General features: G+C 38.8%; 1 protein-coding gene across 3 annotated transcripts in view; it reads left to right on the forward strand.

The window, feature by feature from the left end:
• The window catches only part of pspc1 (paraspeckle component 1), a 36970-nt gene extending 16214 nt beyond the window's left edge, over positions 1-20756 (forward strand). The window contains exons 6-9 of one of the 3 annotated variants that reach the window (XM_079615971.1): positions 5973-6078; positions 13287-13335; positions 14669-14808; positions 19944-20756. In XM_079615971.1, coding sequence (XP_079472097.1) covers positions 5973-6078; positions 13287-13335; positions 14669-14808; positions 19944-20168 — 520 coding nt within the window. In that variant the 3' untranslated portion in view covers positions 20169-20756. The remainder of the gene's footprint in view (positions 1-5972; positions 6079-13286; positions 13336-14668; positions 14809-19943) is intronic. The other 2 variants (XM_079615970.1, XR_013798034.1) reach the window with 2 other exon arrangements.
• The last annotated feature ends 4858 nt before the right edge of the window (positions 20757-25614 follow it).

Here is a 25614-nt window from a genome sequence, read left to right on the forward strand (position 1 = left end):
TTTTCACTCATACTTCCTTTATAAACACATTAGCTTAGGGTCTTCTGAATCCATAGATGCCATACACATGGTGTTCCGTCTCCATTACATTTATAAGGTTTAGAAGACCAAATGTAAAAATAGAAAAAACGGACCAAAAAGGGCTTAGTCCCCAGAAGTTTAACAAAGCTTCTAAGGTGGAGGTATTTGAAAAAAAATTGTTTCCTATTGAGGCTGAACTTAAACCTTAACCTCAAAAGACATCATAATATATAATATCATAATATAATATCAGAATCTGTCAAATAAAGATTTTGGATTGTTTTAAGTCCCACATACAGTCTTAGAGTCCCACAATTTGAACGTAGCATCCACTTTTCCTGGTACAAAGAACCCATTACCCCATATTGGACTATATTGAGATAATGAATGTGTGAAATATTTTTGTACGTCATACCATATGCTTTACAATTGGGTTTTTAGTTTGGTTCCGTAGTTTGCTGTGCCTGAGCATACAATTTTATGCAAAAGTTTGGGCATCCCTGATAATTATCATAATTTCAGTTTATAATCTACTGGGTTTTCGAAGCAGCAACTTCATTTGGATATAATTTATATATTATGGAAACAGTTTTTCAGTTCTGAAATAATTTATTGAACCAACAAACAACACAATGTGAGTCATAACAAAAACAGACATGTCCAAAAATGTGGGCACCCCAATGGAATTACCACATCAATATTTAGTAGAGCCTCCTTTTGCTGAAATTACAACATGTAGTCATCGCTTATAGCCACTGATAAGTCCCTGAATTCTGGCTGCAGGAATTGTGGACCATTTTTCCTTGCAAAATGTCTCCAGGTCAGTCAGGCTTGATGGTTTTCGAGTGTGTACAGCCCTCTTCAAATCATTCAATAGATTTTCGATGATGTTCAAGTCTGGGGACTGTAATGGCCATTCTAGAACATTGTATCTGTGTCTGTGCATGAATTCCTTGGTAGATTTTAAACAATGCATTGGATCATTATCCTGCAGAAACAACCAACCCTGGCGTAACTTCAACATCTTGACTGATTCTTGAACATTGTTCTTAACCCTCTGGGGACCGCAAACGCGCCGGCGCGTTTTGCTCGTTTTTTTTTTACATAGCAGCAAAATAGACATAAAATACTCCGTCATTTTTGCTCATACAGACTTAAGAAATATGAAAAAATAAGCTGTTAAATGTCTACGTTTTTACGTGTCCACTTACAATCGAAATAAAACATTGTGCATTTGTAAAATAAAGAAAATAAACAGGGTGTGCTTTCTGCCTCTCCGTCTCCGTGAACTTTTTTTCTGGTGCACGTCTCTAAACATAAACAAAACTCAGCGAATACTATTCACCCAGGCATGAGCAATATATCTTTATAATCATTTAAGTGTGTACTTTTAAATTATCTAATTCAAAACTAAAACAAATATTCTCTGTTTATGTAATCTATATAAAAAGAGCGAGTTCTCATTTCAGCTCATTATAGGTCGTTATCTTTTCATTTGACCACGCCCACGGAGAGCGCGCGCTATTCAAACGCAAATGATCTGAGGCAATACATGCAAACTGGCACCATAAAACTGGACATTTTAGAGTGGCCTTTTATTGTGGCCAGCCTAAGGCACACCTGTGCAATAATCATGCTGTCTAATCAGCATCTTGATATGCCACACCTGTGAGGTGGATGGATTATCTCGGCAAAGGAGAAGTGCTCACTAACACAGATTTAGACAGATTTGTGAACAATATTTGAGAGAAATAGGCCTTTTGTGTACATAGAAAAAGTCTTAGATCTTTGAGTTCAGCTCGTGAAAAATGGGGGCAAAAACAAAAGTGTTGCGTTTATAATTTTGTTCAGTTATTTATTATGGTAGCAGAAATGTTGTCTATTTTTCTCAAAATGGGAACCATATCTGGCATTGATCTAGATAGAATATCCCTGATATATATATATATATATATGTGTGTGTGTATGGAATATCCCAGTTAAAACTGAAGTTAAATATTTAGGGATCTGGTTATCTAAGATGATGGATAATTTAGAAAATGTAAATATTGATAAGTTAGTATATTTGTAAATTAATAATGCATACTTTGCTACAGAGACATAACAATTTCTGGAAGAATTGTATTGACAAAAGTAGAAAATCTTTCTGGATTCATCTATTCATGTTTCTCTCTATCAGTTTCTGCAAAAGAGATAAAGGCAATTAACAAATTAATCTTTGATTTTATATGGAAACTTAAGAGTCATTATATATGTACAACTGATATGATTAAAGATTATGAAGAAGGTGGTCTTAAAATGATGGGGTCATTAAACTTGGCTAGCACTGCCCGGTCATGCAGATTTGCCTTGTACAACATCAGAAGGATCAGGCCCTTCCTATCAGAGCATGCTACACAACTCCTTGTTCAGGCGCTTGTTCTATCCAGACTGGACTATTGTAATGCTCCCTTATTTTGTCACACTGAAGGTGGCAACCCTAGACTTATGTGCCATCCAGAAATGTGCGCTCTGCAAGCGAGCTGCGTCTTGTGGTGCCATCTCAAAGAGGCACAAAATCTTTTTCTCGGACCTTTACCATGACTGTTCCCTGCTGGTGGAATGATCTGCCTAACTCAACCAGAGCTGCTGAGTCCGTAGCCATTTTTAAGAAACTGCTGAAGACATCTTTTTCGGCAGCACTTGATCCAGTAATACTAACATTTTCTGCTCTATTCTATCAAAAAAAAAAAAAAAAAGTTAGATTGAACTGCGAAGGGTCATAGCACTTACATACTGTTGTCTTACTGGTAGTTTAATTGCTTATATTGTTCTAATTTGTAAGTCGCTTTGGATAAAAGTGTCTGCTAAATGAATAAATGTCATGTAAATGTAGATGGTTGCAGTCGATAAGTTTAACGATAAGTCCTCTTTCTGGTTTGAGATTCCTAATGCTGTATTAAAAGAATCTGGTGGCATAAGTTTTCTTCAGTAACTTTCTGTTTTCCATAAACAAGTATTATTATACTGGAAATTTATTTTCAAGCATACTTTCATGTGATCAGATTTACCGGTAAAGATTAAATCAATTGGACTTGGCATTACCATGAAAGGCGCTATATAAGTTTAAGTTATTAATATTATTAACAACACTTTCTGCATCCACTAATCTAAAGTGTACACTACTCATCATTTGTAAATGTGTTACACATCATTCGTAGATCTTTCTTACATGTTAAAATTTATCTGTACGTGTATTCAAGGCATTTACAACATTTTCTGCATACATACAAAAAAGTAACATAATTTATTAAACATTTATGAAATGCAGTCATGTTTCGTAAATGATTAGTTAATCATTTACTAATCACTTGTAAATGTAACGGAATTTACAAAACATACATAAAATGTTAGCATATCACTTGCTAATCATTTATGAATGTTTTGTAAATGATTAGTTCATTAACTATCCACTTATAAATGACTTGCAACTGAATGTTATTATAAAGGGTTACTGCTGAGGGTATTTTCTGATAAATAGAAGAAAAAAAATCATAATTTATTAAATAATTTTTTGTACTATGTACTTTTGTACAGCTCATGAAACATCCACATATCGAAGAAAATGGCACAGCATTTTTTTACAGCAGATTCTTACAAATAAAATGAGCCCAAAATTATCCATTGCATTGATCAATATATTCCTCACGGAGGAACAATTTTAAAAATGCCCATTAGGGGGAGTCAAGGACTGAACAAAGGCCATGTTGGTTCCAAATGCTGTACCTTTTGATTACTTTATTCTATCATAAAAAATTTTTTATTGCATGTCAAATAAGAAAGATATGTTTCTGTTGCCTTTGGCTTGCTCAGTTGGGGATGTTCAATTTAATGAATCAATCAATAATACTATTGATTAGCATTACCAAACATGGACGTTTTATTATTATTTTAATTTAAAGGTATTGCGGAGGATCTTTCCTACTTTTAGAAAAGACCCGCCCTCTCCAATTTCTATTTGCTCCCGACCGAGAGGGAACGCCTACTAGCAGTGATTTTAAATGGATTTCTCCAAATAGCATGACAAACTTTACCTGTCTAGTAGAATCTTCGCGACTGCGGCATCAGTGGGAAGCCCAACATGTGCTTTTAGCGCACGCCAGCGTGTGAACGGCCTTACGTAAACATATCACCAGAATGATTGACACTTAGGTGGACCAATAGTATACACTACCCACCCGGAAGAAGAAAATCCTCCGCTATACCTTTAATACTGTGAAGCTGCTTTGATACAATCTGTATTGTGAAAAGCGCTATTCAAATATTCTTGACTTGACTTGACTTGACATGCAAAATCATAATAAAAATTACATATATATTTAGTCTTTCATTAGCAGTTTCTCAGCATGAGAATATCCAAGTGTAATGTAATTTATATTTTCTAAACATTTAAAAAGTGTTCTATCAATTGATACCTACCTTTTGACTACTCTATTTGCTATATATTTGGAGTTATGAGTCTTTTGTGCATGTCACGGTTTTTTTTTAAACAACAATTCAGTTGTTTTTCAGTTTAAAGGAAGTTACTCCCATAATTTAAACAGGTTTTGTGACAGTGTTTTTTTTTTTTTTTACCACTGGGTGGTAATAGACCGACTACTGTGGCATAATACATTTTGTAATATAAAAAAAAATAATCAAAAAGGCTCAAACATCCATTTCGTAACAAACGTGTGTTTAGTTTAGCACTTTCGCCAGTGAAATGCACTATAGGCTGTAAAACACTGAAAAAAAATTTCAGTAAATAATGTTAATCTAAATAATATATGAAAGTTAAATATTAAATAAATAAATAAAATAAATAAAACATTCATTAGATTGCCCCACAAAGATAAATGTGTTTTCATATACCGTTCTGCGCTTTGATATGGGTGTGGGAGATGAGCAGGACAGAGACCATCTCGTCTAATGTCTTCTCCCGATGTTCCAATGCAACTTCTTGTAAAAGGTCTGAAGAGAAAATTTTATCTTTGCAGGCGCAAGAGACATTAATAGAAAAATAGAATAGAATGAGGCATTTATATAGCGCTTTCACTACTGTACACCCAAAAGCCCTTTACAATCATATCAGGGGATCTCTCCTCAGCCACCACCAGTGTGCAGCATCCACTTGGATGATGCGATGGCAGCCACAGTACAACGGTGCCAGTGCGCTCATCACCACAAGCTATAGGTGGAGAGAGTGATAGAGCCAATTCAGTGTATGGGGATTATTAGGAGGCCATGATTGGTAAGGGCCAATGGGTGGAATGTGGCCAGGGCACCGGGGTTACACCCCTACTCTTTACGAGAAGTGCCATGGGATTTGTAATGACCACAGAGAGTCAGGACCTCTATGTGGCTATGTTTGATGTTTCGCTGCCAGGGAAAGCGAAACTAAATTACCAGTGTATAAAATGCGCTTTACGAATAAACTTAGCGTGCCTTGCCAATTCTAACATGCACAAAATGTGTTAAATAGAATTTGACATGCAAGTAAAAAGGTTTTTACTTCAGTGTTTTTCTACTTTACCACAGTAACGGATGCAAATATAGTAATTAAAATTAAACAAAAGGAAGAAAGGTTTATATTCCCCTGCAAAAATGGGTAAAACATGAGTGAAGATTTGAGAAAAGAAACGAGATTCCATGTCCAGTGGAATAACTCATGTAATATTGTTAAATTTGTGGAAAATCGAGTGAGATCAGAAAACAGGGTAACAGATGGCTTAAATATATGATAGCTTGCGTACCTTTGTCATTTGGCACGAATTTAAATGGTTCCATGGTTGTGATGTAACATTTCATTGCTAACATTTATTTTTTAAGCAAAGCTTTGTGCTTTACTCTTGTTGAGATATTCACGTTTTGATGTACCAGATGGTCGATCTGAGCAAGTGCAGTTTAACTGAATTTGAGTTCTATATGCTTAGGCATGAAGAAGAGAGACGTAGACGTGAGGAAGATATGATGCGTCATAGAGAGCACCTTGACATGAGACGCCAACCAGATGGATTCAAGCCCAGTTTCATGGAAAGTGTGAGTACAGGCAAAATGCTTACTTTCATTCTGATGTTGTATTTCTTTTAGCAGGGCTCCAGACTGAGTGAGTGAATGTTCCCTCTTTTTTCTTGCTTTTCTTTATTGGGGGGACATTAACAATGCAGTTAATTCAGAAGTTACTAAATGAAGAACATTTTAGGTTACCTGAGAAAACATTTTTCATGTGATGTGTACCAGTCTCTACAAAGAACAATAATTTTTTTTATTATAATGTAATATTATATGAACAATATGAACAAAAGCGGTTACACTGAGATGGTTTGAGACAAACATAATGTGATTTTGTATGGTCAGTTTTTGGCTGAGGACAGCATTAACCCCCTAGGGTCGGCGGTTGCACCTCGCTTTTTTTCTTATCAGTGCAAAAGACACTATTTTTTCATACAGGCAAGTTTTATACATCATTCAAAACTGTTAAATGTCTACTTTTATTTGTGTACATAATAAATAACAAACTCATAATAAAAACAAAATGTTCTGCTTTTCGTAAAAATAAAGAAAATAAACAGTGCGCGTTCTGCCGTGCCTCAGTATGAAGTTCATTCTGAAACGTGACAGAAAATGAACTGTATCTCAGTTAATTTTTGCCACCCATTTGTGAGAGATATGTTTTTAGAAAGCTTGAAGTGTCTATTTTTAGATGTAAATCATATCAAAAACAAACATTCTCTGTTTAAGTAATCCGTATGAAACTAACGAGATGTACAGTTTCTCAATTGCCTGCTCATTACCTCTAATGTGACCATACCCATGCACGCACCAGCGATTCACATGCTAATCGTCCATGTGAAGGAATGTGAACCTGTAAACGCGCTCATATCTCAAAACAAAGCATCAGTGATGATGATATCTCCTAATGGTAGCATGTACAGAGTGATCAGCAGCGGTCCTAGTACTGAGCCTTGTGGTACGCCATACTAAACTTGTGATCGATAAGACATCTCTTCATTTACTGCTACAAACTGATATCGGTCAGATAAGTATGATTTAAACCATGCTAGTGCAATTCCACTAATGCCAACATAATGTTCGAGTCTATTTAAAAGAATGTTGTGGTCAATAAAGTCAAATGCAGCACTAAGATCGAGTAACACCAATAGAGAGATACAACCACGATCGGATGATAAGAGCAAATAATTTGTGACTCTAACGAGAGCTGTCTCGGTACTATGGTACGGTCTAAATCCGAACTGAAAATCCTCGCAAATATAATTTTTTTTCTAGAAAGGAACACAGTTGTGAGGATACTGCTTTTTCTAGTATCTTTGACAGAAAAGGCAGATTCGAGATCGGCCTGTAATTGACTAATTCTGTAGGGTCAAGTTGCGTTTTTTAACAAGCTGTTTAATCATAGCCAGCTTAAAGGTTTTTGGTACGTATTCTAGAGACAAAGACGAATTAATGATATTAAGAAGAGGATCTATGACATCTGGAAGCATCTCTTTCAGTGGCTTAGTCGGTATAGGGTCTAACATTGTTATCAATTTAGATGAATTAACGAGTTTTCAAAATTCTTCCTCTCCTGTAGACCTTATGTAGCCCCGCCCCCTTTTAGCCCTGCGCTCGTCGTCTTTTGACTTCTGGTCTGTATTTTCACAGCGATCTTGCGTATTTACGAATGAACGGCTCGTTTTAAAATCTTCCCGGTCTACTGAAATTTGTTAAGACATCTGCTTCAAACATTACAATCCGCATGGTAATTTTCATGAACTCTACATTAAAGGTGGGGTATGTAATTCTCTTTTTTGGCCATTTTTTTCAAAATCCTATTCCTAACCCACTTACAGCCACTGAGTTAGAAGCACTGAAATAAAAATTAAGCAATTTAATCATCTGTGGAACGGGCAGAACTCGAAAAACTCCAGCCAATGATTTCTAGGACCACCTAGAATCATTGGACAGTAAGTGCGTCAATCAATCGGTCGTACCATCCCCCCTCCCCCATCCATGTCCATGTTCTTTGAATGGGTGGAGTCAAAGGAAAGAAGGTAGGACCATTTGAGTTGTGTATTTTCAAAATCTGCCAGCCGTTTTGCAAATCACATACCCCACCTTTAAGTAAATCCACTTTAAAAATGAGTTACTCCTGGACAGCGATCCCATTGAAATACATAAATACAAATAGCGACCAGAGTTCAAAGACAATATTTTAAAGATGGCTGTGCCTTTGTTTCTCTGGCACATAAGGTCTATAGCAATGAATAAATCAAATTTTTCCTCAGGGAGACTAAAATGCCCTCCCTTATGCGATATTGTAGTAGATGGTTGCATAGTTATAATTTTGTCCCTGATATTATCAATCTCATAAGTGAAGAAGTTCATAAAATCATTACTGCTGTGTTGCTTGGAAACTTCTGGGTTTGAAGCTTTCTTTTTCGTTAGTTTAGCCACTGTTTCAAATAAATACCTAGGATTATGTTTATTTTCTTCTAATAGGGTTGAAAAATAAGCAGATCTAGCAGCTTTTAAAGCCTCTCTGTATCCAATCGAGCTCTCCTTCCATGAAACGCGAAATACCTCTAGTTTTGTTTTCTTCCAATTGTGCTCCATTTTTCTGGCTGCTCTCTTAGGGGCCCAGGTGTGCTCGTTTTACTATGGCATTGGACTATTTTCTTTAATCTTCTTTAAGCGCAACAGAGCAACTGTGTCTAAAGTGCTGGAAAAGAGAGTTAAAAGTGTCTGTTGCAATATCAAGTTCTTCTAAGCTATCTGGGATGCTGAGATGATGAAACTGATAAGGAAGATTATTAATAAAGCAATCTTTAGTGGCAGAAGTGATAGGTCTAACAATTTGTAACACGGAGTCGGCTTTGCAGCTCAGGCTAAATTAAGTTTACACGAGACTAGATAATGATCTGAGATGTCATCGCTCTGCTGCAGTATTTCAACGGCATCAACATCTATTCTATGTGATCTAGAGTATGATTATGACAATGAGTAGGTCCTGACACGTGTTGTCTAACTCCAATTGAGTTTACAATGTCTTTAAATGCCAATCCCAATGTATCTTTTTCATTATCTATGTGTATATTAAAATCACCAACAATTAGTACTTTATCTGCAGCCAATACTAATTCTGATAGAAAGTCTGCAAATTCTTTGATAAAGTCTGTATGGTACCCTGGTGTCCTGTATACAGTAGCTAGCACAAATATCAAACATGATTTATCATTTACACTATATATTGTTTTATTAAGCACCAACACTTCAAAATAATTATATTTTAAACTAGACTTCTTAGTAATTCTGAAAATATTACTATAAATTACGCCTTTCAGACAAGGTTCATGTTTATAACCGTAATCTTGGGGGGTATGCTTGTATGCTATGTATGCTTAGCCAAGCTTTGACTTACAGCAAATCTATTTCCTTACTCTTTAAACAAGTAGAATACGTTGTTTAAAGTAAAGAGAAGAGTTACATGAGTAAAATTTGGAAATGCCAAACCATATTTGCATTTTACTGAATGTAACCAAGTTTTTGAAAGAGTTAAAGTATAGGCGCCAACCTCCAGAACTCGTTTAAAATGTGCAGACATTCTTCATGGACTGTTGAATTGTTTTGACATGCACTGGTTCCCATGATAACGACTTGTCACTGGAAGTGCTAACTCGTGATGTCATTTGTAAAACAAACCAGCCTATGTGGCTAAGCTAACCTAACCTAGCGTCCATTCAGCTTAGGCTAAGCTAAATAATAACTTCTACAGTTAGCTGTTAACATCAAGCCTTTAACTACAGCTTGTGTGTATACAGTGCAAAGTATTCTAAAATACTTTTCCTTTAACCCCATTTAGGGTTTCTAATTTTTCACTTTCTCTTTCCTTACTTTCAATTCTTCTCAGCTGAATTTCACCTTCACTAGTTTAAGCATAGTCCTTGCTGAGCGCTTGTAAACTGTGTAACTAGAGAAGAATTCTTATAGTAATGAGAATTTTCATCAGCACGTTGACTAAACTTTTGAACACGCAGCAGTTGTGACCCACTATGGAGTGTTGGTCCAAGCCAAGCTAAAGGTTAGTCACTAGTGCTATTGATTATTCCCAATTTCAGACCATTCCTGCTGTTTTGATCACTTATTTAATTTTACTTTGAAAATAATAGCAGTCAGCTATTCACTTGTCTATTCTTTCATCTATATGGTTCATTTACATTTCCCCTCTTGTTCTAATGTGGTTCCATTTCCCATAGGGCCCAGAAAGGAACCAGAGACACCTTTATTTGTGAATTTTGTTTGTTCTAAACAAGTGCACTTATTTTTATGACCCTGCTACACAAGTAATTTGAACGATTACTAGGGCGTAACTATAGTCCTGAGGAGTGATAATAAGCATAATCTGAATAGGAAAGCTGTCCTTTTTCCGTTTTCCTCCTATCCTTCGTCAAGCCTGTTGTAAACCACCAGTTAAGTCCAGAGAAATAATTGAGCCATCAGAGCCATCTTAAGTCATTTATTTCATCTCGGCTTATGCCTTTCCAAGAAATATTCTCGGAACCACACAAGTCTTAGCCTCCTAACATCCACAGCTAAGATGATAAGGATACAAGACACACTTCTAGCTACACATGAAACACCTAGCTTTATGCTACATACCTAGCTAACCCATTAAACCTTAGCTCTGAACTCTTTAGGGTCATGCATTAGTCTCTCTCTCTTGATATATGTACCAAACAATCTTTAAAACTCACTCTGGGATCTGTGGTCCCATCCCCCAGTGAGACCTGTAAATTTCGGAGGGCATCTACACCTTGTCTTTTCACGATCGGATAGCTATCTGATCACAGAAAACTCGTGAAGTGGTCAGGTGTAAACATCCCTTACAGATTCAGTTAACATCCACGAATGAATAAGCTCCGCTGCTTCGTTCAACCCTCTCTGTCTCTGATCCGTCTTGTGCTCACTCAGTGTGCACTGTGAGAGGGGGAGTGACCAGCGGCTTCTTCATATCAGAAGAAATAAAGCAACCTCGACATCTGTTTCAGGCCTTGCTGCTCCTTAAAGTGTGTATGTCAGGTTAAATTTTTAATTATGATTGACACAAAATAGTGAGGGGAAATACACGTTTGACAAGTTGATGTATTGTTTTGCATGTTTTTCGATTCCTAAAGGCAGAATATAAGATGAAAAAGTTCGTTATTTTCAGTCCTCACTTAAAACTGCCCATCCCCCCAAACGAATCGTTTGACGTCATAACAGGGAGACGTCTCCCAAGCTCGCTGAGCTGTGTTGATAATTGTACGAGTGATAGAGCGAGAGAATTAGTGATTAGGACATTTATTTAGTTATTTAGTTAGTTATTTAAGTTAGGTAGTTAGTAAACGCAGGCATATTTTCACGATGGTGAATTACTGCGTTTGTGCTGTGTGCAAAAACACCGTTAAAACCGGTCACAGACTCCACTGTGTTCCGTGCCTGGGTCAACTTTGTTCGGACCAAACGCGCTGACTTCAGTGCTGCCTCGGTATCCAAGACTTCGGTCATTTGCAGCGCCCATTTCACTGAGAAGGACTACGCGGTTGGAGATCTCATGAGTTATAAAATGGGATTTAAAACCCGAGTGAGACTGGTAGCTGATGCGGTGCCTACGGTGCTACTGAAGCAGTCGATCGCGCCCGCGTCTCTGTCTCTCTCTCTCTCTCTCTCTCTCTCTCTCTCTCTCTCTCTCTCTCTCTCTCTCTCTCTCTCTCTCTCTCTCTCTCTCTCTCTCTCTCTCTCTCTCTCTCTCTCTCTCTCTCTCTCTCTCTCTCTCTCTCACACACACACACACACACACACACACACACACACACACACACACACACACACACACACACACACCAACATATTCCAGCATTGCAATCTTGACACCGCTGGCTGTTCATTATAGCCACGGAGCTTCAGAGCTAAGGCGGAGCTACAGATTAGGTGTCCCTAAATAACCCGCGTATAACAGTAAGCCAACGTTAGTTCCGCATGAATTCATTTGCACGCGAGTTTTATTTATTTTCATACCGTGTATTCTCCGTGTATATTCAAGCACCGAACCATGACGCCCGTACCGTTTCGGTTCAATACGAATACATGTACCGTTCCACCGCTAAGTTATGCCTATACTACCAGACACCTGACCAACTCTCCACTGGTTCTTCTTCACACCAGATATTTATGTTTCTTCGATATGAATTATTTACATTTCTGTTTGGCTCCTCATCTGTCTCCCGCCTGGGAGGCTCAAAATTGTATGGCTGTGGGCCATCGTATAGGTTTGAGGGGGATTTTGGATCTCCTCAGACTCAAAACTCTCCATACTTCAATAGAACTTTGTTGGCGCGACTCCCTTGTATGACGTCACAGCTCAGCCCTTGTTTTAAAAATATGACCTTGACAGAAATGGCTATAAATCTTATTGCAGGGCAGTTACAGTAATAATTTTAATGCTAATTACATTTTCACTCAGACATCTAACCCTTATTTAATATATCTAAAAAAAAAATTTAACCTGACATACACACTTTAAGCTCTATACTCATGTGTATACCCTTACTGCTGTTTGGTTACAAGTGTATGTTTTTCAAAAATCACTTATTGAACCTTTAAATAATGTGTGAACTATATTGACATAAAGCCTACTAATAAATGTGTAGCCTATGGAGTTAGCATTTTCTATATATATTTTTATTGCAAAGAGAAAATAATACATATTAAGAATTCATTTTTAATGAAATAGCCTACAGATATTAGTAGCCTACTGGTTTATAAAACACATGCAGTCCATGAAAAAGTAAATATAGATTCAACACAATTTTGACATTTACTGTTCTAAACAACACATTTTTTCTATTACTAAATTTGGTTATGTGAATGGGATTTTTAAAAATCATATTGATCGTTTTTTTTCTTGTAATCTTCACTAGTGCTATTAACTGCTACTTGCAAAAACAAGCTGTGATGCGTCCACCCCATAACTTGTAAAAATCTATGGTTATAATAATCTATGGTTATAGCGGCACTTAGCGATCAAGAAGAATCTGCATCTCCCACCGCAACTGCAAACACATTCTGGTTGAGTACAATATGTATGCTGCTGTCGTGTACTAAATCCATAATTCTTTTGTAGCTGAAAGACTGCATAATTGGTTACATTATTTAAGTTTTTAGTTCTGTGTGGACTAAGGCTTATTAAAAACTTCTCCTTCACTTTCCAGGATATGAGAATGAATGAAATGGGTACCCGTGGAGCCATTAATATGGGAGGTATGATCATATTGAGACTCCACATGCAATTGGAAACAGCTGTGTGAGGTGTCTTTTTATATTTGATTTTTTTGGGGGCAGTGCATCACTTGTATAGGCATTTAAATGTTGGAGCGTGGCTTTGCCTCTTTTAACGAAAGTGTCTTGTCTGGTTTGTTAATCTGGAATATTCTTAATCTGTTTTAACAGGGATGTTTTTTTTTTTTTTTTTTAACTCTACAGTCTCTAATCTCAGTTTTAGATTGAAGGCCTTTTCACACCAAACTCAATGAGTTCATCCATGGGGAATTGGATGGTTGTAGTTTGCTATTGATCGATCTCATGCGAGTGGCAGGTTGCCCCTCCCTCACGCCAGTAAATACTTTTTTCAGAGAAGAGAAGAGATGTTGCTGCAAGAGGGAGGGGAATATTTTTATGCACATTAAGAAAATAATGTGTACAGATAAATCATTTATAATAATCGCTGAATAAAAAAAAGAATTGACCATCTCGATTTCATGGCTACTTGAAGTGTGTATGTATGTATACAGTATAATATACATATATATAATGGAGCTGTTAAAAGATTAAAATAATTAATTCATTTAAAAACTATTCATTTCAATGACATATAATTGTATGTTATATGTGCTGTTTAAATAGACTCCAGACAGTAATAAACAGTTACTACAGTAATTACAAAGAGTATTGCTGTTTAAATAGACACCAGACAGTCTGATTTTATTTATTTTTGCTAACACAAATGCAGATTTAACATTCCTTAAAATAAATAACGCACTGGCGAATACAAACACCTTTTTTTTTTGCCAACCTGCAATAATTAAATGTGTTAAATAATACAAATGTACTTTAAGCGTTATCACTTTATGCGTATAAATTCTCACATCTTAAGGTCAGATCTTTTCAGAATTTGCATGAATTAGTGTTTCCTTTAGCCTGATGCATATTTTCTTCCCTTTTCACATTGTGTTTGGTGTGAAAATGCCTTCAGAATGTTTTCTGTAATTCTTTTTTGTCTTTGTCTTTTGTCTTGCTATTGTGTAATACTTTTTGATGTACTGTTACAAAGGACATCACACTTCCACACTTGATTTCTACATTTGCCATGGCAATTTTTTTTTTGTATTTTAAATTTTTATTCAGATTTCTTGTTATTTAGTGTGTTAATTGCAGCGAAGTAATGTACCGTCCCAAATATTACTTTTTTTATTTTAATGTAAGGTGTCACAGATCAATACAATATTGATATACAAAACATATTGTAATGTATTTTTAGTTTCATTAAACCTTTTAGCCCTCTCAGTGAATATCAACTGTACATTGTCTTATGTAGATTCATTTAACCCTGTTGCTGCGGTTGGTGGTAACCAAGGCCCCTCACAAATAATGGGCATAGCAGGCCGAGTTGGAGCAATCGGGCCTGAGGGATCATCAAATATGGGGACACACCTGATTCCAGATAACGGAGTGATGGTAATGTATTTGTTTGGCATCTATAATTGTACAGTTTGTGCTATTTGATTATTTTATTTTGTGATGTCACAGTTTTTTTTATAGATGTAAAGCTGTAGGGCATATGTAGGGCAATTATTGATTGAAGAAAAATAATTGTAGATTTGAGAACAATAATTGTACACTTTTTATTATTGTTGTTTTTTAATCATTTGTGCAGGATTACAAAACTATAATAGTGAGTGTAGATATTTATTTGTATATCGCAAATCATATAATAAAATATATTATTAAAGGTACACCGTTAAAAAAAAAGTGCTTTTCACTTCTCCCATAGTGTATGATTGCAGAAAAAAAAAATGTTTTTAATGAACATTGATGGAGCAACAGATTCAAGGTCACCAGCATGAGGCAAAAGTCACATTAGTATTGATACAATTACTTTAGCTAAAATAATGTTTTAATAATGTCTAAGTTAATACTTAATAATAATGTCATGAAACTGCACATGGAACAGACAGTGGTGATCCAAATGCAGGCTTTATTGAGAGGAAGATCCAGAAACAGGTACGAGATAACAGGTAGAAGTCAAAACCAGGTAAGCAGTCCAGATCGGCAAACATACAATGCAGGGAGAAGGCAAACGGGAAAACCAGATACAGGCAGGGAGTCCAGGAACTGTGAAACTAGGAAACACTAAGGAACTGGGAAAACGCTAGGTAATGCAGTCAGACACATACAATACTGAGCACCGGTACAAAGGGCCACTCAGGCTTAAGACAAGGTGTGCTAAACAAGATAATAAAACACAGGTGCATAAAATCAACCATAATCAGTCCAGGGTAAAACATAAAGAGGAAGGAAAACTAGAGAAGGAGTGCCCCCCAGTGGCTCAAGCGGGCACTCCAGCCGCTGATTGTCACATAACCCCCCCACTAAGGAGCGGCTTCCAGACGCTCCTAAGAGCTCCGGGGGGAGGTCAACGGGGGATGGGATGGAGGGCCAGGCCCGTGCAGGGGAACGGGACCAGGACACAGGCAAGGCGGGCCTGGGCCGTGGAGCGTGGGCGACCAGGGCGGAGCACACTCCGAAGGGAGCCAGGGTGGAGCACACTTGGCAGGGGACCAGGGTGGAGCACACTTAACACAGGACCAGGGCAGAGAACACTTAACAGGGGACCAAGACGTAGGGAGCACAGGGCTGGACAGGACCAGTGACATGGTAAGCTCAGATGGCGGCAGTAGAGCAAAGGTCCATGTAGACGCCGCCCCCATGGCCCTCTCAGGGCATCTACTGGCAAAGGTCCATGTAGACGCCACCCCCATGGCCCTCTCAGGGTACATCCTGCCCCCCCAAAAAAATACTTGGGGAAATCTACGGGAGGAACCTCTGGGCTGTAACCGGGTTCAACAGAAGCCTACTGGAACTTGAAGGCCGCAGGTAAGGCGACGCGCAGAGGCGGGGCCGGCAGGGTGCGGCGCAGAGGCGGGGCCGGCAGGGCGAGGTGCAGAGGCGGGGCCGGCAGGGCGAGGAGTCTGGGAACGCCCTCTGGAGCCTGGCGAGCCCAACGAGTCCTTCTCCTGCGATGGCGCTTCACTGGGCTTGATTCAACACTTGACTCACTGGACACGGCACATGACTCACTTGATTCCTTTGGTTCACTTGACTCGTCGAGGCTGACGTGAAGCTCAGGTTCGTCGAGCGTGGTCTCGGCTGGGCTGACGTGAAGCGCGGGTTCGGCTGGGCAGACGTGAGGCGCGGGTTCGGCTGGCACGCGCTCAGACTCAGTAGAAAACTCCTGAGGCAGGAATACAACGGAGCTCACGTGAAGTGTCAGAACGTCGGGATTCACATGTTGCGTGGATACGGCGGACCCTTTACGAAGCGCTGGTTCAACTGGGCTTTCATGTAGCGCAAACTCGGCGGAACACGTGTGAAGCGCTGGTTCACCGGGAGACAATTGATGCGTGGATTCAGTGGGTACCTTGTACAATGGCGAATCGTCGGGTTTTCTGTGAAGCAAAAGTTCAGAAAAATCCACAGTAAAAAGCGAACCGCTCATGGAAAGGGCCAGGTCAATATATTGGGTAAGAGTCCAGCTTGAATTCGGAAACGGTATAGTAGAGCCGAGCGGTTCAGACAGTCCTCCCCGAAAGAACATCATCAAACAGAAATCATCCAAGTAGGACTGACAAAAGAGCTTAAAAAAATCTGTCACAAAAACCTTGAGAGGACGTTCTCCTTGACGGAGGCTTACGATCTGCGCTGTGGGATCCATAACGAGGTCCGTGTTTCTCTCAGCCGCTGGATCAGTGGTGGCTCAGTATTCTGTCATGAAACTGCACATGGAACAGACAGTGGTGATCCAAATGCAGGCTTTATTGAGAGGAAGATCCAGAAACAGGTACGAGATAATAGGCAGAAGTCAAAACCAGGTAAGCAGTCCAGATCGGCAAACATACAATGCAGGGAGAAGGCAAACGGGAAAACCAGATACAGGCAGGGAGTCCAGGAACTGTGAAACTAGGAAACACTAAGGAACTGGGAAAACGCTAGGTAATGCAGTCAGACACATACAATACTGAGCACCGGTACAAAGGGCCAGTCAGGCTTAAGACAGGTGTGCTAAACAAGATAATAAAACACAGGTGTGAATTCAATTTCGAATGAATTCAAAATGTTCAAGCGTCAAACTAGACGCGGTAGACATGAATTTGACGCTCTATTCGCGTTTGGTGTGAATGCACAGTCAGACCCATCCTAGATCTCAGGCGTTTGAACAAAGCCTTCATGCAGATATCGTTCAAGATGCTCACGACCAGACAAATTCTCGCTCAAATTCGCCCGAGAGACTAGTTTATCTCAGTAGATCTGAAAGATGCCTACTTTCAGATTCAAATAACGCCCCGTCACAGGCCTTTCTTGCGATTCGCCTTCGAGGGTCAGGGCTATCAGTACACGGTCTATCTTTGGCACCTCGTACATTCACGAAGTGCATGGATGCAGCGCTCACTCCCCTGAGACAACGGGGGATGCGAATATTGAACTATTTGGACGACTGGTTAATTCTAGCGCAGTCAGAGACAGAGCTGATACCCCACAAAGCTTTATTACTTAGCCACTTACAGGATTTGGGTCTCCAAATCAACTGGACCAAGAGCTCGCTGTCTCCCAGCCAGGAAATTTCTATTCTGGGGACGGATTTGGACACTGTGTCAATGATAGCGCGACTGGCGTCAGAGCGTGCGCTGCGAATACAATGCTCAGCAGCGTCTTTCAAGGCCGGCTGCATCTTCCCTCTCAAGAGTTTTCAGAGGATGCTGGGTCGTATGGCCTCGGCAGTGCTTCAACTGGGTTTGCTTTACATGCGCCCTCTACAGCACTGGTTGAAAACACGGGTCCCGCTTCGAGCATGGACCTCTGGCCGTATTCGCCTCAGGGTGACTCAGAACTGTTACAGCACTGGAGTGGATACCAGACTGGTATCAGTCAGGCGTGGATCTGGGAACGGTCTCGAAACGAAAAGTCATCTCGACAGATGCTTCCAACTCAGGTTGGGGCATCCTCTACGAGGGCAGGCCAGTTTTCGGCCTGTGGGCAGCCCAGGAAGGGCGCTTACACATAAACTGTCTGGAGATGAAAGCGGTCGAGAACGCTTTGGAACATTTTCTCCCCTTCGTAAAGGACTAAGACCACAATGTCTTAGTCCGCACGGACAACATGGCAGTGGTATCTTACATAAACCGCCAGGGCGGTCTCAAATCCACACACTGGCGGAACGCCTCCTTGTGTGGTCCCAGCACAATCTGCGCTCGCTAAGAGCAGAGCACGTGCCAGGCCGACAGAATGTGGGTCCGGACATGCTGTCCAGAGACAATGTTCCCCCAGGGGAATGGTCCCTGCACTCTCAGGTAGTCCAGCTACTATGGGACACCTTTGGCAGAGCGGAAATCAATCTCTTTGCGCCGTCAGAGAACGCGCACTGTCCAACATTTTTCACGAAAGATAGGGACGCGCTGGCCCATATATATGGCCCAGCCGTCCGCTCTATGCGTTTCCCCCAATCGCACTGTTACCACAAGTGATGAATCAGGGAGAACGAATGCTCTGTGCTCCTCGTAGCACCGCTCTGGAGGAACCAAGTTTGGTTCCCGCAGCTGATGCAGCTAGTGAGCACGACCCCATGGCTGATTCCGGTGAGGAGGGATCTCCTCGTTATAAGAGACTCAAACTGGCAGTGCTTTCAGATGGAGCAGCGTTTACAGAGCCATACATCAATGACGAGCTGCGCATAAAAGATAATTGCAGCCTTTGCGATTTCAAAATTGCGATAAACCATCTCGATTTAAGTGCGATTACATGTAAATTGCAATTAATCGTGCAGCCCTAACTGTGAGCCAGGTCTTCTCGTCTAACTTCAGTGCCTGACCTTACAAATGCACTTCTAGAAGAAGAGAAAAAAATTCCCATAAACACACTCCTAAATCTTGTGGACAGCCTTCCCAGAAGAGTTGAAGCTGTTATATCTGGGTGGGATATCTATATAAAGGGTGGGCCAACTCCATATTAAACAGTACGGATTAAGAATGGGATGTCATTAAAGTTCATGCGCCTGTAAAGGCAGGTGTGCCAAAACTTTTGGCAATATAGTGTATGTTCAATTTAAAAGTACAGAAACAAAATTATTTTAAAAAGTTTATGACTACTATATTATTATATTATGATTAATATATATTTTTTAATATGTTTAATTGTAAATATGATGATTGTGATGGTGGACAACTTGATATATGATATTTACCATCTGAATCTAACCATGTAATATCAACAACTGGAAAGGTCAGCCAGCTATTTACTATCATGTTAATTATTGTGCCTTTCTCCCCAACCGCAGGGGGCGCCTTTTATCCAAATACCATACATTTACATAATTTTTCATTATTGAAAAACTGTTGCTTTAATTACCCTGAACAAAACTGAAAATCGTTAACAAGACCTTTGGCTCAAAATATAGTAAATTTGATATTTGATATTTTTGCTTATTTTTGGACAACTTGTTTATGCAACAACTAAAATATTATATGGTTAATGTAAAATGGCATCATATTCGAACAATTGCTTGCTACAAATATGCCCTACCTATTTTTTATATTCAGCATAATGAGCGGTTTTCTGAAGGAGGAGGTCTTCCGATGGCTTCTCCCGTGGGTGGGCGGACTGGTGTTGACTCCCCTCAGCAGCAGCAGCAGCAGCAGCAGCACTCACCAATGGTTGTTGGGGCAGGTCCTGTTCCTGGTGTGGTTGGCCAAAGTGGCTTTGGGAGAGGAAGTCCAGTTGGGGGCAACTTTGATGGGCCGAACAACAAACGACATAGATACTAGTATTTGTTTTCTTTGGAAATTATGCTAACACATGTACAGATTGGAGCACCTTGACTCATGATTTCTGATAAATTACCATGACCAACTGACTATTTATGTCTAAAATGGACAGAAATGGCATGAACCAGGCCCTGTGTTAATGTGAAACACTGTCATGAATTATTAAATGCCGTTGAATCAGCTTGTACCTGACAAAATATCCTAAACCAATCGTAGATTGCTTACTATTAATGTAGTCATGTATTTAATTTTTTATTTTATCTGCAATTAAGCTGTTTTCCTGTCAATAAGTGTTTGTGGAACATGTATTTGTTTTGTTTTTAGAAAATTCATAATTCTCCTGCTTTCTTGTTTAGAATGTCAGTACTTTGAATAAATGTTTTAAAATAATTATGTGCATTTGTGGTTCCAAAAAAGTCCTTATTGATACTATTGAGTAACATTATTCTAGTTGCAGATTATGAGTAAATGGCACATACAAATGGTTCCATATGTTTTCCTATTTTAATAAATAATATTTTAATGACTTGATGTTTAATTTTATGTTACGGTTTAGGGCCATTCACACTGTTTAACCCAGTTATTGTCATTCTAAACCCTGTGAAAATGTCAGAGGACGACCACCTTTACCTCAGGGCGCCAGATAATGAATTTCACCTTAACAGTAAAAGATGTAATTATGTAAATTGAAGGTTTTTAGGAATTTGATGTACAAAAATATCACAACTACTAAATGAGTGCCGAATGGATATGTAAAGTGCATAAGATTGATAAATGCAGGTTTAGTTGGATGTTACTATGGCAGAGTTGTTATCTCATGGAAAGATAAACTATGGTTCCTCTGCAACTAATAAGGTGAATCACCTTATTCTGAATTCAACAAATTTACTGAATGATTGTGTTTTTTAAAACAAACATCTAATGCAAAATCATATACTGACAATTCACACTAATGCCGAAGTCTCTGAAAAAGTGCTTTGGAAAAATTATATTTACATTCCAGTTGGTCAGGTGGTGATTCCAGTGGTGGCCGACGGCTTCCACTGGTTGTGCTGATCCGCGTTGCACTGGAAGACAGGAGTTTAAACAGCCTTGAACATGAAGAGCTGGATAATGCTGATCTTTGGGAGCACCGAGAAAATCCCTAGTCTGGATCATGCAGATGAAGGTCCTGACAATCTGGAACTTGCAGATGGAAGAGCCTTGGAAGCATGGGCGTAGAATTTGCGGGAAATGTGTCCCCTGCACTTTTTATAAAACTTGTTTTAATAAGAAAGGACATTTTTGAAAGAAGTCTTCTTTTCACCAAGGCAAAATATTACAAATTAAAATAGCTGTTTTCTATGTGAATATACTGTGTTTTTTTAAATGTAATTTATTCCTGTGCTGAAAGCTGGATTTTCAGAATCATTACTCCAGTGTCACGTGATCCTTCAGAAATCATTCTAATATACTGATTTTCTGTTCAAGAAACATTTCTAATTATTATCAGTTGAAAACAATTATGCTGCTTAAAATTGTTGTGGAAACCATGATGCAGTTTATTTTTCAGGATTCTTTGATGGATATAAAGTTCAAACGGCATTTATTACATTTATTAAAGCATTTATTAAATATAAATCTTTTGAAACATTATAAATGTCTTCACTGTCACTTGATCAATTTAATTCATGCTTGATGAGTAAAAGTATATACATTTCTCTCTTTTTTTAATCTTACCACAAATGTTTGAACTGTTTTCAACACTGATAATAATCATAAACATTTCTTGAGTAGCAAATCAACACATCAGAATGATTTCTGAAGGATCATGTGACACTGCGGCTGGAGTAATGATGCTAAAAATTCAGCTTTAATCACAGGAATAAATTACCTTTTAAAATATATTAACATACAAAACATCTATTTTAAATTGTTATTACAATATTGCTGTTTTTGCTGCACTTTTGATTAAATAAATACAGCCTTGGTGAGTAGAAGAGACCTCTTTCAAAAACATTAAACAATAGTAATGTTTCCAAACTTTTGACAGGTACTGTATATTTTCTGCATTATTTTGTGATATTTTTTTTCACATTGTATAATCCATGGGGACTTAATGCACAAGTGTTTGCAGTACATAAACCAGTCATGAAATTATCACAAAATATAGGGGAAAAATATATATATATATATATATATATATATTGGTGGTTAGAATCTGAAAAAGCCCATACTTTTAGACTTCCCTCAAACAAATCAGGACAATAATTGTTGAAAGTGGACAAATAAGATGGATTAAAACATGTAAATGGGAATATGTCTCCCTTTACTTGTGATCCAATCGACCAAAACGCTTCTTAATACCAGGTCTAAACAGGGCCTATGTATTTAAATGTCTGTTCTTTCTTTGTGACCGTTTCTTCATCAGCTACACATGGTGAGGCAATGGATTAAGGAATTTACAATCATTCACAGTTGGGGGTAAGACTCAGGGTGAACAAACCACTTCCTTTGATTGGGGGAGTCATGGGTTAAAACAGGGTTAAGGCCTCAATATACTGTACTCATGGTGATGTTCTTTTTAGTTCTTTGCTAAGGGGTATAAAGAAATGTGAAATACCTTTGAAACATCCCGATGCCGTGCACATTTAGATGAATATGTAAGTATGAGCTACACGCTTTCCTCTCAATAACAAAAATGACAGCGGTGAGAAAGTAGCAGGAAATGCATGATCATAGTTATACAGTATGGATATGTTTGCGCTAGCTCTACAATTCAGCACTCCAGTCATGTTATGTTTATTTATACAGCACTTTATACAATAGACTGCTTTAAGGCAGCAGCTTTACAATATCAAACATGAAAAAACAGTGTCAGTGTTGCTTTCAATTAGATATACAACTTCATTTTCTAGTATATAGCTCTCCAGTGATTTCATTTATTCACTCGCGTCTGACCCTGATGGACTGAACAGAAGAATTGAACCAGAAAAGATTTACACCTCAAAGAAGGCGTAGCCTCTGAGCTACACTAACCTATTAACTCATTGCCGCAGACCAATGCTAGTTCGAAGGTGTTTACTAGCCGGAGCTAACTTTTTTGGAAAATTTGCTTCGGCAGACTGTTTTGAACTCCCAAAATGAACTCTAAACAAACATCGTTTTGGCTTGATTTTGTTGAAATGACACCCTAGTTCGTTCTTTGATTTAGCTTGAAGCTACCTTAAGATTTCAATTACATTGACAAAGACCAAATTTGCATATTCATTGTAGAAGTATATTAGTTTACTTCTTCCCCTTTTGAGCACTTGATTTTAACTGAGACTTGATTGTAGACTTTTAAGAGGCTGTGTCGATTGCAATTTTGAGGTGGTTTCAGTTTTATTTCGACTTTAGAAAATAAACCTGTGCTTGCTCTCCTGAAAAAATAAACTGTTTCTTGTTTTTCACTGGCATGTCTCTTAGGTCAACCTGATTACACTAAATGCATCTCTATAGCACGCAGTGTGTTTATCGTGCAATTCGCAAAAAACTAGTTTTTACGTGCATAGGATACGTGTGGGTTGATTAGGGTAGGTTTAGTAGTAGTGTTGGGTGCGTGTCTATTATACGTTTGGTTCGGATTAGTGGTGTGGGGTGCGTGTGTATTACATGCAATGAAGTGCGTATCAAATGCACACGAAAACTGCGTATCATATGCACGTAAAAACTCATTTCGCGTATACATCGCACGATAAACAAACACACTGCTTGCTATAGAGGCGCATTTACGTGAGAACAGGCTGCTTAGGTCTAGAGGACTCCTGCATCTTTGAGCCTACATTCAGTTCCATTAAAGGCCTCTAAGACCTGGTTTCACAGACATGGCTTAGATTAGGCCAGGATTTGACCTTAGTTCAATTAGGAGATGTATGTAGTTTTTATAAACATTTCTTAGAAAATAAAAAACATTACTGGTGTGCATATTCAGACAAAACGATATTACTGACATATTTTAAAGGGGTGATGAACTGAGAAATTAAATTTTCCTTAAGCTTTTGAAAAGATGTCATCGTACAAGTTTCAGAACTGAAAACTTCCTAGTTAATAAAAGCTTTTATTGACACCAGGCCCAGCGAACGACAGGTTTTTCAATCACAAAGCTGTCAGTCACACAGCACGACTCGTTATAAAATCAATTAAGCTGTTACACAACGAAGCTCTTACTGTATTTGGGGTGCTGGTCATCATGAAAAAAATTATTTAATTCAGTAATTCCATTCAAAAAGTGAAACTTATAACAATATATTATACTGTATTCATTCATTACACACAGACTGATACATTTCAAATGTTTATTTCTTTTAATTTTGATGATTATAACTGACAACTAATGAAAATCCCAAATTCAGTATCTCAGAAAATTAGAATACTATTTAAGACCAATACAAAAAAAGGATTTTCAGAAATGCTGGCCAACTGAAAAGTATGAACATGAAAAGTATGAGCATGTACAGCACTCAATACTTAGTTGGGGCTCCTTTTGCCTGAATTACTGCAGCAATGCGGCGTGGCATGGAGTCGGTCAGTCTGTGGCACTGCAGGTGTTATGAGAGCCCAGGTTGCTCTGATAGTGGCCTTCAGCTCTTCTGCATTGTTGGGTCTGGCGTATCACATCTTCCTCTTCACAATACCCCATAGATTTTCTAGGGTTAAGGTCAGGCGAGTTTGCTGGCCAACTAAGAACAGGGAGACCATGGTCCTTAAACCAGGTACTGGTAGCTTTGGCACCATAGACATGTATAGAAAGGCTAGACGGCTCAAGGCGGAGTCAGCTGTGTCGTCACTTGGCGGCCATCTTAGGTCAGGAGACTGCGCTGCTGCTCCCTGCTGCTGTGGACGGAAGGTGAGTGACATACGCCAACTAAAATACTCGTAACTTGCTGAATTCTTGACGGATTTACAAACAGTTTGGTTTATTACAAACCTTATTAACGTGGCTATGATTTGTGCTGATGCCGATGTTTAATAAACTCCGTGGCTATAATATAATGCAGTTAAATAGCCGCATCCCTGACGTTTATGACACACCAAGCCGTTTGAAAATCGGTTGAAAATTTAGCAAAATATAGTTATTTCAGCACTACATGCACAATAGACTTTAATGTTATAACTGGACGAGCGGTCCTGTCCTAAGATGGCCGCCGTGTGACTTCGTCGGGTCCCATTGGCTCTCAGCACCGGTAAGCCATCTAGCCTTTCTATACATGTCTATGTTTGGCACTGTGTGCAGGTGCCAAGTCCTGTTGGAAAATTAAATCTGCATCTCTATAAAGCTGGTCAACAGAAGGAAGCATGAAGTGCTCTAAAACTTCCTGGTATACGGCTGCGTTGACCTTGGACCTCAGAAAACACAGTGGACCAACACCAGCAGATGACATGGCAAACCATCACTGACTGTGGAAACTTTACACTGGACTTCAAG

This window comes from Phoxinus phoxinus (genome assembly GCF_949152265.1).
Source record: "Phoxinus phoxinus genome assembly, chromosome: 6".
NCBI lineage: Eukaryota > Metazoa > Chordata > Actinopteri > Cypriniformes > Leuciscidae > Phoxinus > Phoxinus phoxinus.